The sequence below is a fragment of the Panicum hallii genome, chromosome 2 (genome assembly GCF_002211085.1).
Source record: "Panicum hallii strain FIL2 chromosome 2, PHallii_v3.1, whole genome shotgun sequence".
In the NCBI taxonomy this organism is placed as follows: Eukaryota; Viridiplantae; Streptophyta; class Magnoliopsida; order Poales; family Poaceae; genus Panicum; species Panicum hallii.
In genome coordinates, this window is record NC_038043.1 from 38,772,847 (window position 1) to 38,790,928 (window position 18,082).

Below are 18,082 nucleotides of genomic sequence, written 5' to 3' on the forward strand. Positions count from 1 at the left end.
AAGGTAAAAGTTCACCCCCTTTTGCCATTCGTACTGAAAAGATGCAAATGAACTTGATGCTAAATGAATGGGGGAATGGTTCTGAAATTTTGCAATATTTTGTGCTTCCAATATGGATGATGAGTCTTTTCTCAACATATGTCACTACAAGAAATGTGACATTGTATGACGCTATATATATGTCACAGAAAGTCATTTTTATGTCACAAGTTAGCTTCTATGACGCTACGGTGACGAAAAATAATATGTCACAGAAGGTGCGTCACTAAGCACTTTCAGTGATGTTTTCGTAAAGAAACGTCATAAACTTTAGTGACGATCCGTAATACGTCATAACATTTGTGACGATTTAAAACGTCATAATATGTAATCAGAATGTCATAATTAAATGAATATGGTGTTGCCATATGGCGCATAACATGTCACAGTTGAGGTGGCAGCTTATGTGGCAGCTGATGTGGCAACAAAATTGTGACAAATTTAATCGTCATAATTACTAGTGGGCTTTGTATATATGGATTAGTTAGTACACATATTTTTATATTTCAGCCCATTAAAGGCCCACTATAAGTTGAGTCAAGATCTACTTTAATATAGCCCATTAATAAGCTAATTTAATTCAACGTATTGAAAGAAAACACAATCATCATACCATCACAAATGAGACCAATTTGTAATAATCAATCCATTGTAATACATTAGCAAACTGGTTCAAATATTATGCAATTCAAACTTTTACAGCAATAAACATCCATGGTGCTCAACAGCTAAGCATTACAAGTATTCATTCAAAAGTTGACTTAAGGATTACAAATTCATTGCCAACAGCCAAATATATCTCAAAAACTGACTCAATTCCATGTCACAACGACGACTTCATGTTGCCACGCAAACTACTTGAATCGTGTCCAAAAGAAGCCCCATGGTGCTGCAAAATGATTGCTTCTATGCAACCTGAAAACACATGTATTAATCAGAATAAAATAAGTATCAAGTGAATTGTATATATCAGTCCGAAGCTATAGGAGAAAAATGTTCCACTCAGGTCCATACTCATTGTATAAAACTGCAGCTTATTTCTACACTCGGCATGCATTATCAATCAAGATAGTACTATATATTGCGGCTGTCCTTAATAGTGCCACAGGTATCATCACGATAATATCAACGAATAGTTCAGCATTGCATTATAGAGCTGGACACACAAAATCGACAAGTTTAAGCTGAACCTTATAGAGCTGGACAGAGAAAAGGAGGTAATGAAATGCCAGCTATAAGTGGCCAGGAATTGACAAGTGACGCCATTCATTTCCCCACAAATCATTAAGTGCATAACCAACAGATCACACTCATCATGCATGTATGTAGAGTTGTACCCCCTTCCCAAACTCACACAAACAGCATGTAACAAACCGATCAAATTCAACACAAAGAAAATTATAAGACAACGTCTAAGGAAATCATCATTCTCAACCACTTCATAAACAGCTAAGAGTCATACACAATTGTAAGGAGGTAACAAATCTTACATACCAATTTGCCTTTGCTCTATGCATCATAGCTTTAGTTTGTTCCATTGAACCCACCTGTACAATCAAGGAATGGAACACGTGATGAAATGAGCGCACACTTGAAACCATCTAGCTATAAGAAAGAGCAAAGAATATGAATATACCAGCACTAAAGGAAATTAGTTGACGAAGCAAAGCATTTGTCTCAGCTGATGACTTCTTCAAGTCGTCAATTTCTTGCGACTGTTCATCTGTTTTTGATGTCAAAGCGTCAACTACTTGACGGAGTCCTGCTGATTCTTGTGTCTTAGCATCTAGTTCAGACTGAAGACGTTCAACGTGAGAAGAAACATCAATTCTGGATTTTTTCCGAGATACTTTCTTAAGACCCAAATTTTCAAGAAAGGTGCTATTCTTGGATAGAACTTTAGAGACAGCTTCAATACAAGTCTTCTGCTGCTCTTCATTTTCTATAGATTCATCAATAATTGATTCCATATCAACCTTGTAATAAATAAATAGGAAATCAGTTATAGCACCTAGCAATTATCTCAAGCACATAGAAGTAAACAGCCTACAAAAATCACAAGATTCAGAACTTACAATAGCTTGCTTTACTTGCTCACTGAAATCTCTTTTCCTGCTGCAATGCATTTCCTTAAAGAGGTCAATTGCAGTGGGCGTTGAATCTTTAAATCTTTCTTGTTTCTGAAATAGTGAGGAATCCATTTGAATATATAAGCTTAAATCAAATTAAGTCCTAATACAGGTTATGTAGGCCCCTATCAACAATACTATATTCTCCCTAACTCTCCAAATCTCATACATCACATACACACGCACAATAATTCTGGGCAGATCACTTTGCCCACTTTGGATCACATAATGTTCAGGTTTCAGCACATACACATGCACAATAGTTAGAAGTAATAACCAGCTACACACATAACATATTTTTCAGGTATGAGCACATACACACGCACAAGTTTTAGAAGTAATAACCAGCTACACAGAGCTGCTGCTAGCAGAAACAAAATTGACTACTACTGCAGCTGGCTACTGCTATCTACTACCTTTGACCTCTACTACTTACTATTTAGAGAAATATAAAACATACTAAATTACTGATGCCAACCTCCAATGTCAAGACGCAACAAAGTCACACAAGGATTACTTCTAACAGGTCATGCATTAACAAGTTTCTTACCGCAACATAAGCTTGTGCCTCGTAGCACCGTGAACCTGTGCGCTGCTGATATTGGACGCACTCACGATTAATTTTGTTTTTTGCACACTTCTCCTATACTTAGTAGAATTGTGTTAGGTTATGTTAGTAGACAAATGCACACTTATCCTATACAAAACAGAAATTAAATCATGATTTTTCATAGCAATACCTTGTGTTCTTCCTTTGACCACATGGCCACCAATTCAAGCCATTGTGCATCACTCATGCAAGCCACTGGTGATGTTCTCGGCACCTGATCTTGTGATAACCCATTGAAGTACTTCAATTTTAAGTTATACCTCCTTTGACGTTGTCCACCCTTTAACAAGTCAATACATGCATCTTTCACTGCCTTGTTGTCAGTGTCCATGTTAAATTGTCCCTAACAAACAAATACAGAAAATACATTAGTGACTAAGAATACTAAGGAGAAAATGATACTTATTGTGCAATTCAATTCTTTAAGTGACTTACAGCAACTTTGCCAATATAATTATCCATTTCAAGATCATTCTTCTTGTAATGCTTCCAATGAGGAAAGATTGGTACATGTTGTCTAAGTACAATTCCAGCCTCTGACGCAAGCTTTGCCGCTTGGAGTGGTACCGCCGGCCTTCTCTTCCCTTCAGAAACATGGATACATATTTTGCTTCCTAACCCTCTGGTTATCCTATCTAAATCTTTCCCCATACTTCTTCCTCTTCGTACTTGCTCTGTAACTTCAACCAATTCATCTAGCAAGATTACAAAAGCAAGTGTCAAATAAAAATGCTATAATCTATCCTTGCATGATAACTTAGTACTTACTAATAAGATATAAAGTTTATAGGTATCAAAGTTACATAAAACATGTCTATATTATCACTTGCCTTCATCAGCAGTAGGGTTCAAATTCTCAGTTTGTACAGTTGCTAATGCTTCTTCTGTTGAGGCGGTTAAGCTTATGGTGGCAGCAGAATTCTGTCTAGTGACTCTACGCTCCAATTGCAACCTAGGTGGTCTCACCCTTTTTGATCCTCGTGTTCCTTGAGAAGATACTTTGACACTCTGGTAGATTAGAGGAATATATAATCAGTAAAATTATAAATGGAAATCAATACGAGATGATATCCATTACAGAAACATTGTAGTGTACAGAAGACAAACTATACCTTGCTGATCACTTCATCATCATCCTCAAGCCCCTCATTGTCATGTGGACTGTACTCGGATCCTGATTTTTGAGGACCATCATCCTCCACATTTGCACTTACATTCTTAAGTAGTGATGCCAATTGACCGATCCCAAGTCTTTGAAATATTTGGTTGTTCCTCATAATATGTTGAGCTCTTTCCTTCTCATATTCAGAAAAGCCTTTACTAGAAACAAAAATGTAATACTACTATTTATCAACAACCATAAAAGACAGGACCCCATCACAACAATCTGCTCGACCAACCCTCGAAGAGGTAATGAAAGTACACAATCTGACCAGCCAGCACCCACGCGAGCACACGAGAACCCTCCCTAATAGACCCGACAGGAAGCAAAAGGTCGATGGAGGGGAGATGCTAGAGAAATCACCTGCAGGCTGCCTTGGACGTGCAGCTATTGTCCTCCCTGGTGGATTCTTGGTCACCATCTCGCCAAGGGTTAGGGTTGAGTGCGCGGGATTGGAGTTGGTGGTGGGGGGCGGGTTGTCTGGCATCTCACCACGATTGGCATCATCCCTCCGCCCTGGTGCCTCCTATACAGTCCTGTCCCAGATGCATTCTTTCAGGCCAAATTGAATTCAACCTCCTCGCGAAGTCCTCCACTTCTCTGCATACAAAAAACAAGGCTCGTCATTACTTCAAGGAGCAGAGCACTATGCCACACAGATTACAGTGACTAGCAAAAATGTCATAGAAAGTCACATTTCTTGTAGTGCTACTAGTTTTGCTAAAGAAAATTGGCAATTCCAAGTAATATGAAACTGTGCCTCACAGATTACAGTGACAATTTAATTCTCAACACTGGACCCAATAATCCAGTATTCTCACAGATTCAGGGACCACATTGTTTACGACCGGGGTAAGATTAACAGGCATGAAACAGAATCTCATAAAAGTAAGAAGGACAGAATGAACCAGCACTGTAGAACCAAAACTAAGCAAAGCCTGCACATGCTCTCTTATATCCGCACCTATCAAGCAAACCTACCAGCACCTAAAAATTGATACAACCCTGCTTCTAGATTCAGAAACTACAAGCAAACCTACCATGCTAGTACAGTAGTTCATACAACCCTGCTTCTAGATTCTGAAACTACAAGCAAACCTGATGGCAATTCAGAGCATACCTTGGCTGACAGCAACAAAGATACCATTCTAGGAGAAATCTTATGGCAGCATGCAGATATTCCAGAATTTCAACGTTTCAAACTAGCATTACTACTCGGCATCGCTATCTTCATCTTCATAGTCAAGAACTGTTCGATGTTCATCATCACTAATGTACTGCAGTTGAGTTTCATCTTCTTCTAAACCTGAATTATTTTCTTGCATATCATCTCTTTGGCGACGAAGCTCATCAACCACACTTGCATCAACATGTACACAATTTTCTTCACTCAACGGTGCATTGTCCAAATTTCCTTCATTAGGTTGAATATGAAAACCTACACATTCTTCATCTTGGTATGACAGTCCTCCAACACTAGGCATCTCATCACTTGAATTTTCAGCCACATTCCATATGTGCCTATGTGTGAATTTTTGTACAACTCTCCAGTTTCCACTATGCCTAGTATCTGCCAAGTAAAATACCTTTGTTGCCTGTGTGGCTAAAATAAAAGAATCATCCTTGTACCAACAACTTCCTTGGTGTATGCTTTTAAAAAAACCGTCATCTTTCATTCTACCCTTCTTGCTATCAGTATCAAACCAATGACATCGAAATAGAACTACTGACCGATCACCCCTTGAATTTGAGTTATACCTCAACTCAATTATATCTTCCAAGGAACCATAAAAGTCAATACATTCTCCATTGTGTGTGCCCTCAACCATAACTCCACTATTTTGTGTTTTTCTATTTTTTTCACGATCAAAAGTGTGGAACCGAACTCCATTGACAAGACATGCTAAAAATATTTTAACTCGCAAATCTGGTTTACACGCTAAAGCATATAGATCCGCATTCACATCTTCTCCATCAATGAATTGCCGTTTTGCAATCTGTACAAGGAAATGAGAAATATGGTGAAAACTACTTCAATCAAATACATTGCTTTATTGAAAATTCTGTAATAGTGACTCACATGCTTGTGAAACCAAGAAGCAAATTGCTTCTCAATAGTTTCTTCAACATTAGAATTTCCTTCGATCTCTAACTCCTTCCTGTACATCCTGCCAGATATAGTTAAATCCAACATTAACAGGCAAAATTAATAGGTAATATAGAAAACAAAGAGAGAATATATAAAGGATCACGTACTCTATATATGGTGCAACCTCCTCACAATTGTTTAGCACATACCACATCATTTTTTCATAATCATGTTCTAGATATGTAATCTTGGAGGTTCCAAGGAAATTAACTCCATGCTGGAAAACAGATATATCACCCATTCTAAAATCAACACGTTCTTTGTTCCGACCCTCCCGATTGTGATGTGTGTCAAGGTCATCAAAATACCTTGAGCAAGCAAGCAAGCACTCATTAGCAACATAAGCTTCTGCAATGGACCCCTCAGGTCGTGCCATGTTCCTAACAGAATGTTTCAAAGTATATAACCTTCTTTCTACTGGGTACATCCATCCATACTGTACTGGTCCTCTAAGGATTGCCTCATCAGGGAGATGAACGACTAAGTGGACCATCACATCAAAGAATGAAGGAGGAAATATTTTCTCAAGTTTGCACAAAACAATTGGAATCTCAGATTTAATTTTATGCAAAACATCTAACTTGAGAGTCTTGGCACATAACTGTTGAAATAAGTTCCCTAGTTCAGCAATTGCCTCATAGATGTCCCTATGCATGATTCCTCGGAGGGCAACAGGTAGAATCCTTTGGAGTAGGATATGGCAATCATGAGTTTTCAGTCCTTGCAGGTTGCATCCATCAGCAGTTATACAAGTTGCAAGGTTAGAAGCATATCCATCAGGGAACTTAACACTTCTCACAAAATCAAAGAAAACAAGCCTCTGTTTTTTATCCATTGTATAGGGGGCAGGCGGAATAGTATACGAATTTCCATTACGTTTCAAGTGTAAAGATTTTCTTATCCCCATGTCTTCCAAATCAAGTCTAGCATTAACAGTATCTTTTGACTTTCCAGGAATCCCAAGCAATGTACCAAGGATTGCCTCACATATATTTTTTTCAATATGCATTACATCAAGATTATGCCGCAACTTCAAACTTGACCAATATGGCAAGTCCCACAAGGAGGACCTTCGCTTCCAACATTGGCAATCATCATTATCACCTCTCCTCCTTTTTTTGCTTTCAGGATGCTTTCCTGGCCTAACATCTTTCACGCTTTCCAATTGCTGCATCAACTCATCTGTACTAAATTCTTCTGGTCTACCAAGTTTTTCAATTTGTCCATCAAAATCTTTCTTTTTCCTCCATGGATGGTCCATTGCAAGGAAACGACGATGTCCAATATAACATATCTTATTCCTTATTCTTCTGGAGCAAGGATATTTGTCACAACGCACACAAGCATAGTACCCTCTTGTGACTCTACCCGACAATGTGCTCAAGGCCGGATAATCATGAATGCACCAAATAACAGCAGCATGTAGGTGAAACCCTTTTCCACTCAACGCATCGAAGGTAGGGACACCCTTCCAAAGTTCTTGCAACTCTTCGATGAGTGGTTCTAAAAATATGTCAAAATCCTTTCCAGGGCACTCTCGACCAGGAATAAGTAGACACATCATAAAGTTGGATTGCTCAATGCATAGCCATGGAGGAAAATTGTAAGGGATAAGAAACACCGGCCACATGCTATATGAGGAGCTCATTTTCCCAAATGGATTGAAACCATCTGTAGCAAGGCCAAGTCTAATATTCCTTGCATCTTTAGCGAACCACTTGTACTTTCTATCAAAGTCCTTCCATGCCTCACCATCAGCTGGATGGCTAAGCTCATTGTCCACTTCTTTTCGCTTCAACTTGTGCCACTGTGCATCCTCAGCTATACTTTTAGAAGCAAACATCCTTTGCAACCTTGGAATCAATGGGAAGTGACGTAAAACTTTCTGAGGTATTCGTTTCTTGCCTTCTCCATCTTTCCATTGTGACGAACCACACACCGGGCATTCATCCAAATTATGATAGTCCTTCCGAAACAAAATACAATTATTCGGGCACACATGGATTGAATCATATCCAAGTCCCAATGCACGGATGAGTTTCTTTGCTGCAGCATATGATTCGGGAAGAGAGCACTCTGGGAATGCTGATACTAACAACTTTAAGATTCCATTGAATGCAGCATTGCTTATCTTATAAAATGACTTGATATGAAGTAATTTCACCACGAATGAGAATCTTGAGGTACTTGAACCTGGGTAAAGTTCTTGCTTCATCTCTTCCAATATGACCCTAAACATAGATTTTTGTCCCCCATCTTCTGCTGCGAACAACTCATGTACCATATCAGGTAATCTATCATCAGGGTCATACTCTTCAACCTCATCTATACAAGCATCCTCATTTAAACCGGTATTATCATCTACATGGACTGAAAATTCATTTGTTCTGGCATCTAACAAAGATTCACCATGATGTATCCACTGAGTGTACGTGCTAGCCATCCCATTAAGATATAGATGATCCTCCACTAGTCCTTTATGTCCAGGAATCCGATTCAAACACCTCCGACAAGGACACAATATCTCTTCACTCTCATGAAATTTCTCCGAAACAAAATTCATGAAATCCTTCACCCCATCAAGATGGGCCTTGCTAAACAGCCTACTATTTATCCAAGATTTATCCATCTGCCCAAGTTGAAATAAAACAATGATTACAAACTATTTTCTGCACAGAATATAAACATGACAGCAATATATTCCAAAATAAAAGGCAACAGCTTCCTCAAAAACTATTTCTTTTGTGGAACTAATTTTTTGTACAATACAAGGATGTGATTAATCGATGTAGCATAATTCATCTATGCATCCCTTCCTTGCAAGGCACCAAATCAATTGTAAAATAAACAGATAAAATGCAAGGCACCACATCGAACTAATGGTGATGACTTAAACACACATAGCAGGCATGACTTACTAGCAGTCCGTAGGAGCACTAGAGGCGTGAAGAAGTAGCAGTGGTCGGTCGGTCCGTCGTTGCGGAGGTGCGAAGAGGGAGCCGGTGGCCTGGAGGACAGGGTAGGCGGGGAGAGGGCGCCGGGGGCGTGGAGGACAGAGGAGGCGAGGATAAGCCACCGGCAGCCTGGAGGACAGGGAAGGCGGCGACAGATGGCGCAGGCAGCCTGGAGGACAGGGGAGAGGACGTTGGCAGCCCGGAGGATAGGGGAGAGAGTGCCAGCAGCCTGCAGGACAGTGGAGAGGACGACGGCAGCATGGAGGATAGGGGAGAGGGCGCCGCAGCCGGCGGAGGTCGCGTGCAGAGCTCGTATGGAAGACAGGCACCCGGAGCTCCGATTCAGATTTCAGATGTGTCTTTTGATCTAGCTTTCGCAATTGATATATAAACTTAATTCTTCTTAAGATAACCAAGCAGAGAGTCAGCTGACTGGTTAGAGTGGGTGTTGTCCACACATGTGGTCTCAGGTTCGATTCCTGGCCCTGGCGTCTCGCAACTTTTTTTTGCATATTACCCACGCAGGTTCAATGCAACAATCACCTAGCAATAATGGGACCCACTGTGTACACATGGCATTAATGAAGTCCAACTCAGCAAGAAATGTGACGATACATGTAATTGTCATAAAAAAATGTAACAATTTTAAAATCAGTTAGTTTATGACATTTTGATCAAATAGTTAATGACGTATACTTTTTTACGTCACAACCCAAAATGATTCGTCATAAACAGAGTTAGTTTGTGACAAATCTTACATCGTCACTAGCAAAAATGTCATAGAAAGTCACATTTCTTGTAGTGTGTGAAATAAATGAAGAAACATTTGATGATGTTGATGCAAATACAATGGATGATGAACTTGGCTCTGAGGATGAATTTGGTGAATTGCCCAAAAAGAAAGGTTCCAGGGGAGTCAATTTCACGATTGATGAGGATGAGACACTTGTGAGGGCGTGGGAGGCCATTGCTCTTGATCCTATCACTGGGGATGAGCAACCTGGAGCAACATATTGGAAGCACATACATTATCACTTTCAGCGCAACAACAAGAGTGGTGTATTTCGGTCTTAGGTTTCTCTCACTCATTGATGGCAAACAATGCAAACTTCTTGCAGCAAGTGGGCATCATCATTGGACCAAGTTGATCGTCTCAATCCAAGTGGTGCAAGTGCTCAAGATAAGGTGATTTTTCTGACTATTGATTTGTTCACATGGATTTGCCTTGCACCATTTTCGGGCCTTGCTTTATTTGTTCTAATGGATTTGCCTTGCTGGTAAACATTGCTCAAAAATTGTACAAGGGCAAGCCTAAGAAGAAGGGTGGAAAGCCAGGGAAGGCCTTTGCCTTGCACCATTGTTGGGTCTTGCTTGAGCATCATGAGAAGTGGAGGACAAGAAACAATGACATGCCAACCAAAAGTAAGAAATAAAGCAACTCTTGCTCTCCAAACGAGGATGCCTATGTGGGCAATGACCTTGATGACTCTGGTGATGGGAACTCTGATGGAAGACGCCCCACTCCTAGTTCAGCACCATCAAACAAGAGGTTCAGCACCATCAAATAAGAGGCCACCTGGTAGAAAGGCAGTGAAGGAGAAGTTGAAGAAAGGAGGTGACAGTACATGCAAGGAGTCTTTGTACACCATGATGGCAACTAGGAAGGAAATTGCTGCTGAGAGGAAATAATTTAAGACTACAAGGTGGCTGGATATCAAAGAAATGGAGGAGAGGAGGGCGGCAGCGGAGGAGAGGAGGGCAGCAGTTGAGGAGAGGAGGGTGGTTGCTGAGGAGGCGGCCAAGAGGCTAGAACAAGAGCAAAAGATCATGTTCATGGATACAACTCATCTCGATGCAAAAGGAAGAGCATATGTTGAGCTTATGCGTGATCAAATCTTGGCGGCAAGATCCATGGGAGGATTCAACATGGGAGGCTTCATGGGTGGATTTGGTGGCAATGAGACCTCTTCTGTCAGTGGTGGCCATGGTGGTTATGGTGGTTTTGGTGGCAATGGTGGCAATGGGACCTCTTCTGTCATTGGTGGCAATGGTGGCATTGAGACCTCTACTGACATTGTTGATGATATTGGTGGTGATGAAAGTGAAGAACACAATTGATGCATGATGTGTGCTGTTGGTTGAACTTGCATTTTGCAATTTATTTGCATCATTTGGATTAACTATGTGCCGAATTTGAATTTTAGAATTATGTAATTCTTAATGTCGTGGACTTGTGTTTTATGTATGATCATTTCGTTGAACAATATCATTGAACTCATTTGCAGTTCACTTGTGGCATGGCAAAATAAATTTAGGTATCTAGATTTACCAAATCTGCTAGGAAGGAGCACAAAAGCCATACGCAAATCTTATCTCTCCTATACCTACAAGCAAGTTTAGGTATCCAGTTTTACCAAATCTGCTGGAGATGCTCTGATTACAGTTAAGTATATATGTTGAACTGATTGACACCAACAAATGATGAATTCAATTTTTCTTGCGCCCTAAACTGCTGCGCTTAAGTTAGCTTCTGCAATTCTGACAAAGCTCCAATAATGCTTCATTGAGAGTTCCGACTAGTTAAGGTTCGGGTTTGGGGAGTTAGCTAGGCTTCAGGATTGGAGGTTCACCGGAGTCCGGTGGACTTAGAAGAAGGTTTCAGGGGTGTCAGGATGGCCCCATTATGGTCGGTTGACGGACGATGGAAGGTGGAAAGGGCTAGGGCGAACCGACAGAAGAGGTGGGGGCTGCCTCATCGGGCTAAACGTGGTCCTCTGCCAAAACCGTAGCCCGCGGAGAGGGGTGGATGGCCAAACAATTCTATAAATGAAGACTAATTTACGAGATTAATCTATTAAGCCTAATTAATATATCATTAGAACATATTTACTGTAGCACAACATTATCAAATCATGGACTAATTAGGCTCAATGGATTCGTCTCACGAATTAGTCTCCATTTATGCAATTGGTTTTGTAATTAGCCTATATTTAATACTTCTAATTAGTGTCCAAACATCCGATGTGATATGGACTAAAGTTTCGTCCGGAGTATCAAATACCCCCTTAATTTATCCTTGTATATGCATCAAATAAACCCGAATTACCGAGATGAGTGGAAGCTTCTTGAAACAAATCCATATCAGAAATGAATCAACAGATTCACTAAACCTGCTTTTGCAACATGCTTCTGATAAAATGGTTTTCATTAATGGACGAAGAGCTCATAAAATAAACAAGTTAAAAAAAACATGGCCCTGCGTGCACTGCCTTTGACTCCTCTCTGTTTTTATCAGACTGCTCTGTGCATTTGACCACTACCAGTCTTGATCGAGCAATTACGTGAAGCTGAATGCTGACATGATCATGATTCATGCCGATTCACTACTCACTGAGATGACAAGCCTGTCGCTCAGTCGTAGGAGGCAAACTTGACGCCCATCACATTACCATCTCTTCGTGTACAAACTTTATTTTATTTTTATATTTTTAGACGCTCACTGTTCTGCAGTGAAAGGTCACTTCGACGATATAAGCTACCTTCTCCCAATTGTGCATATATAGTTGTATCCAAATCTTAATTTTCTCCGATACCTCAGTGGACAAAACCCCATTTTTTACTGGAAGCAACCAGTAGAGAAGGCTCAATTATGAGTCACTCACAGAATTATGAATTCTTTCTATACCATTGAAATTTTAACTCATCCCATATATGCCATTAAAAATTATACGATCCTTTCGTTGCCACCAGTTTTCTATTTTTGATCCCTCAAATGCCATCACCGTTAATTTTATACCGAGCCTGAGACTTGCGCCGTTAGCTAGGACAGCTCCGGCGTCCCGTCCATCAAAGAAGCAACACACATACGTTCAATCCACCTTCGGTAGCTGCATTGTGCGTGGGTCCCATAGTCCTGTAAAGAAAATTCCTCCTCTCTGCTCTCTTCTGAGCAGCCTGAGAAGATTTTGGTTGCTCTCCATCTCCCTCCCGTGGTGGCACCGTGGCAGAGCCCGTGAGCGCGGCGCTGCGGAGCCTCGAGGTGGAGGCGCGCCCGCGTTACCGCCGGTGCTGCAACCGCTCGTGGGCGCTTGCACGCCGGGCTGGTTGGGTAAGGTGCTGGCCCGTGGTGCTCATGCTCGTGCTAAGCAAAGCAAGAGGGAGCGCCGCCTCCCAGCCCCGCGTCGTCGCTCCCCGGCCCTGTACCGTGGCACGGCGCGCGGCTCATGGACGCGGCAGAGCGGTGGCCCTCCATGGCTGGGAAGTTGGCGATCTTGGGCAGGAGGCCAGCATCCATGGCCTCCGTCACTCGCCGGCCTCGCCCACCGTGCCGCCACGGCCGCGAGCTGCCAGTCTTGCCTCGGAGCATGTCGGCCTGCGAGTCTTCCAAATCGCGTCTTCCCCTCTAGCTTGAAAGTTTCTCATCGGTCAAAAGCACAAGGCTAGCGACCACCAGGTCGGATCATTTTCTGTTGTCCAGTGGCTTCTATTAGTAGCATACGAGTTTGATTTGGATGACAACGAGCTCGATTTCATGCATTGGAGATTCCGTTTTGGATCCGTTCCTTGGAATCTGACCGAGCTCTTCTTTGTGGCACAACGCAGGCACGTTCGGCGGCGGCCATGCGCCCACCACGCCCTTCTTGCGTCCCTCGTTCAACGAGCATGTAGCTGGAACGCCTGAAGCCAGGATGCCGGCGTCGCGGCCTTGGACGGCATCGTCGCTGGTCCGCCGCCGCCGCAGCGGTCACGGCGTTGGGGCACGAGGACGGAGATACTAACGGTGGAAATTTTTTTTGAGCTGCACTAACGGGTGAATTTAACAGAGTGGCATACAGCGGATTAGAAATAAAATTCGATGGTAGTAAAGGAATCACTAAATTTGCAGTGGTATATAAAGTATGGCTGTAAATTTGAATGGCATACAAGAAATTTACTCTAAAATTATTAAGATCTGAAGGAAGCTACCAACATATTCAGAACATGTCACCCCTGTCATGACCATTAAAGCCTTTATGCGAGACTGGGACGAAAAGGGAATGGATTGCTTGCTTTAGCTTCAGTTCACGTATTGTCAGAAGCTAAAAGTGCCATCTCAGCTACTCCCTCCATCTCAAAAAATAAATTATTTTAGGAAGTTTATGACAGATTAACATAGATGTAAAATGAATTTGCTTGCCTCTTTTTATTAGCCATATTTGCTGACTGATTATTGCACGCACATGCACCCAGTAAATAGCGTAAAATAACTTGCTTTTTAGATAATTTTAAATCATAGAATGACTTGTTTTTCAGATAGAGAGAGTACACCACATGGACCATAGTCTAGATCAGCATCTTCCTCAATCACTGGTAGATTGACGTTTGACAGAGCACCAAGTCAAAATAAACTCATCATGAGGAATTGTTAGAATTTGGGTCAACAAGGGAACCTGCAAAACAGACAAAAAGAATATGAATTAAAACCTAATCTTGGCTTAAAATTAGTTCATTCGGTTGCTAAAGAAAAAAGGAGATATACAAGGGAAAAAAATACTTGCTGAAAGTGTCAGGGCCTGTTTGGATCGGCCAAAGTTGGGTACTAAACTTTATCACACGTTAGCACTTATACCTTTGCTAAAATTTTGAAATCTTAGATAAAATTTAGCTCATTCCATTAGCACTCCCATTTGGATGGAGTATGCTAAATTTAGCACTTTAGGGCATTAGCACTTGGATCCAAACATCCCCTTAGTCATAAGGGATGATATGAAGTTCAAATCACCAGAAAGGCCATAAACTAGACCCAATGCACTGATGAACACAGGGGCAACTGTTATCATGGCAATCAGAAGTGAGTTTTTGTTTCCTTCCAAATTCAGTCTTCAGCAAATTGACAACATTGTTTATATCGACCGCTTAATTAGTGACTCAATATTACATATGACCTACTCTATTTCATTTATGATAAATCATGTGCTGTCAACTTATGATAGAAAGTTCTTTTCTTTCATCCTACAAATGGAATCAACTGGATGAGAAGATCATTTCTTTAAATTCAAGAACAACTAATTTCATTACAGTCTGAGATTGTGACAGTATGCCTCCAGTTCTAGAGAGCTCCTGTACTGAGATAGAAATTCCTTAAGATGCCAGCTTCCAAGAGCATTATATTTAGCAGCATGTAGTAGCGAATTAAAGAGTTGGCCTAGCTACTAAACTTCTTCGATAAAAATGATGATTGTAGCTTCACCAAAAATAAAAAACGTTTCACACAGTATTCACTTAACCCAATTTCATGAAACATCCAAGCATGGAAAAGACCAGTGATATGGTATAGCATGTAAACAACATGTCCAAGATGTCCGTTTTTATTATGAAACAGCATGGTACAGCAACTACTGATCTCTTGCTAGTTATCATGCAGAAGAAAAGGAAATCCCACAAAGTATTCTTTTTTTCTTCCATCAACAGCATAAAGAACTGACATCTTGAAATATAGGTTACACGTTTTTCTAAAAAGAAACAGCATGATGGTTCACACTGTAAGCAGACGAAGTGAGCAAGGCCACTCTAGAGGACCAATAGGAAAGAAACAGAAGCCCATCTTTATAGTCGGATGCTCAACAACCTGACATCTTCATGCAAACTACCAAAGGCCACATCCATAAAGATACCAAACTGACCACGAAAGAGTAAACGCTAATGTAGATACTAAAGTAGATACATGTATTGCTGAGCAGCATGGTTGTTCAGAATTCCGAATCAGTAGACAAAGGTTATGAAAAAAACAAACAGGTGCTCGTTATTACTTTGCAAAGAATCTTTCTGAAAACATAAACACAAGCATAAATATGAATCACAGCATGCAGAACATAAAATGGGCATCAGCCAGCAAAACTTTAGCATCACATACAGCAGTAAGATTACCAAGGAAAACATTGTACTATCTCATGGTACAATCTGATACAACAGACTTGGCGAGGGGAACACAGACAAACAAACAAAGTCTTAACAGCATTGCTAATATGAAACCAAGAATGCTATGTATGTATACAATTTTGGCAGAATAACTCCAAGGTTCAGAACTAGTCTCAACTGCAAGGATTTCTGATACAGCCGGTTTGCTGATTGGATTGACCAACAAAACATTAGATAGGGATAGGTGAAAAGAGTTTCAATTGAACCTAAACACATATGTTACCTTTGGACGTGCAAGGAGAATATGGACAACTTCATGCCACTGGAAACTTGGGAAGATAAGTAACTTGTCAACAGATGAAGAATGGCTACTACAATTGATGCATGTACAAGCGGAGAAACACCAACATTGTCTTCCTAATTTAAACAATGCTACCAGAATTAATATCAAGAATAATTTATAGAGGTGCACAAAGGACTGAATAAATATTTCGGTTGAACTCATCGAAACCTTCTGGTGAGCAAGAAAAGAAAGTAGGAAGGATAACATCATCCAGAAGAACCTCCAAGAGAATGTAATACACCTGCCTTAGCATGAGTGCTAAAATCATTTGGCTAAAGTAAATTGACAAGGTATAATTGCAAATATTAAACAAGTTGGGCTTGATTGAACACACGACACAGACCAATAGTCTTAAAGATGACAAAAGAGTTCCATTGCATTCCAGACAGCCTCAAAGTAAGTAACTTGAATTAGTTCAGTTTTTCTGCAAACACTTGAATTAGTTCAGTTCAAATCATAAGAAATAACAATAAGGCTTAGCTATCCTAGCTACATGATGTGATTCATTAGCTAACTTTCAACATGCAAAACAAAAATCCTCAAAGCAGATCATAATCCATTAGAAACATAAGAATGGTGCCATATGTGAAATTGGTGTGAAATAATGAAAGGAGTCTTGCAATAACGTCCAGTGGAATTAAAGAACGACTAATAAACATGCTCTGAATGAACAGTGCACCTAGCCCAATGAGAAATGCAGTAAATCTGCATAACCTGATTGTTCACACTCAATCACTTCCTTGTTCTTCCAAATTAAGTTTGTACGAGGTCTCTTCTCTCGATAAACTAATAATTTCCTTTTCGAGCCCAAAGAATGTGGAAGAGTAGGACCTACAGTCCAGAGGCACACTGACCAGATCCTAGTAATGCACGAGAAACCAAAACTCAAGAAAGAAAAAAAAAATGGCTCAACGCCTTCTCTTCTGCTCCTTCTCATCTGCCGTTGTGGATAACGAGGAATGCACTCCTTACAGTGATTTCAAGATGGAAAAGAAAAATCAAAGCTGCTCCTTGAGCCAAAATTGTACAGGGCCGCTATGAGCAACAAGCTACAAAAATTATCAGTACATCCAATCTGGCCCAAAAACTAGCATGGGATCCGCGAAGGACGGGAAATTGGGTTCACGGCGGGGAATTGGGGACATCACGCGGAACAGAACTCACCTTGAGCCGGCGGAGCGCCGTGGAGTCCGGGCCGGGTGGATCTCCCTTCACTCCGGACCCGCGCAGCAGCGGTGAGGGGGACGGTGACGACGACGACAACCACAATAGGAAGATTCCGTCGAGGAGGTGAGTGGAGCGAGCTTCGTTCCGGCGGGAGGGACGGGCTCGGGCGGGGAGGGCTCCGTGAGGCCGCCGCGGAGAAAGGGAGGGAGACGAAGGGGCAGCAACTGCATGGTGCTGCAGAGGTTTTATTGGGTCACGAAGTGGGAGTACCAACAACTGCTGGAATAGCTCAGTTGGTTAGAGCGTGTGGCTGTTAACCACAAGGTCGGAGGTTCAAGCCCTCCTTCTAGCGTAATATTTATTTTTTGATTTCTTATTTTTCCAAATGTAATTTTCTCCTATAATACATATTCTAATTCATATTTCAGATTCGTTTTTTTTCCAAATGTCATTTCCTCTGATAATACATGTTCTGCATCATATTTCAGATTCCCTTGTTGTTCCATCATATTTTGATTTCTTTTTTCTCCCAAATGTAATTTTCTCCTATAATACATATTCTAAATCATATTTCAGATTCGTTTTTTTTTCCAAATGTCATTTCCTCTGATAATACATGTTCTGCATCATAT

General features: G+C 40.9%; 3 protein-coding genes, 1 long non-coding RNA gene and 1 other non-coding gene across 6 annotated transcripts; 2 read left to right on the forward strand and 3 right to left on the reverse strand.

The window, feature by feature from the left end:
- Positions 1 to 670: 670 nt before the first annotated feature.
- On the reverse strand, positions 671 to 1,846 carry LOC112882440. Its single transcript, XR_003226667.1, has 2 exons — positions 1,676 to 1,846; positions 671 to 1,586 (listed from the first exon to the last, which is right to left on the reverse strand). It is a non-coding gene; the product is annotated as an uncharacterized LOC112882440 (long non-coding RNA).
- Positions 1,847 to 1,863: 17 nt separating this feature from the next.
- On the reverse strand, positions 1,864 to 4,463 carry LOC112881012. The gene is made up of 9 exons (XM_025945725.1): positions 4,304 to 4,463; positions 3,891 to 4,093; positions 3,609 to 3,786; positions 3,214 to 3,473; positions 2,909 to 3,121; positions 2,719 to 2,811; positions 2,115 to 2,219; positions 1,938 to 2,015; positions 1,864 to 1,869 (listed from the first exon to the last, which is right to left on the reverse strand). The coding sequence occupies exons 1-9, from the start codon at positions 4,425 to 4,427 to the stop codon at positions 1,864 to 1,866; spliced, it is 1,260 nt and encodes a 419-aa protein (XP_025801510.1). The 5' UTR covers positions 4,428 to 4,463.
- A 2-nt stretch (positions 4,464 to 4,465) lies between these two features.
- Positions 4,466 to 9,033, reverse strand: LOC112879734. 2 transcript variants are annotated; one of them, XM_025944108.1, is made up of 5 exons: positions 9,008 to 9,033; positions 6,197 to 8,718; positions 6,021 to 6,099; positions 5,061 to 5,937; positions 4,466 to 4,540 (listed from the first exon to the last, which is right to left on the reverse strand). In XM_025944108.1, the coding sequence occupies exons 2-4, from the start codon at positions 8,716 to 8,718 to the stop codon at positions 5,152 to 5,154; spliced, it is 3,387 nt and encodes a 1,128-aa protein (XP_025799893.1). In that variant the 5' UTR covers positions 9,008 to 9,033; the 3' UTR covers positions 4,466 to 4,540; positions 5,061 to 5,151. The 2 variants fall into 2 exon arrangements, with proteins under 2 accessions (XP_025799893.1, XP_025799892.1); XM_025944107.1 differs by having other exon boundaries at positions 6,021 to 6,108.
- A 1,732-nt stretch (positions 9,034 to 10,765) lies between these two features.
- Positions 10,766 to 11,161, forward strand: LOC112881013 (30S ribosomal protein S18-like). The gene has a single exon (XM_025945726.1). It carries the CDS (start codon positions 10,766 to 10,768, stop codon positions 11,159 to 11,161), a length of 396 nt encoding a protein of 131 aa, XP_025801511.1.
- A 6,567-nt stretch (positions 11,162 to 17,728) lies between these two features.
- On the forward strand, positions 17,729 to 17,802 carry TRNAN-GUU. The gene has a single exon. It is a non-coding gene; the product is annotated as a tRNA-Asn (tRNA).
- The last annotated feature ends 280 nt before the right edge of the window (positions 17,803 to 18,082 follow it).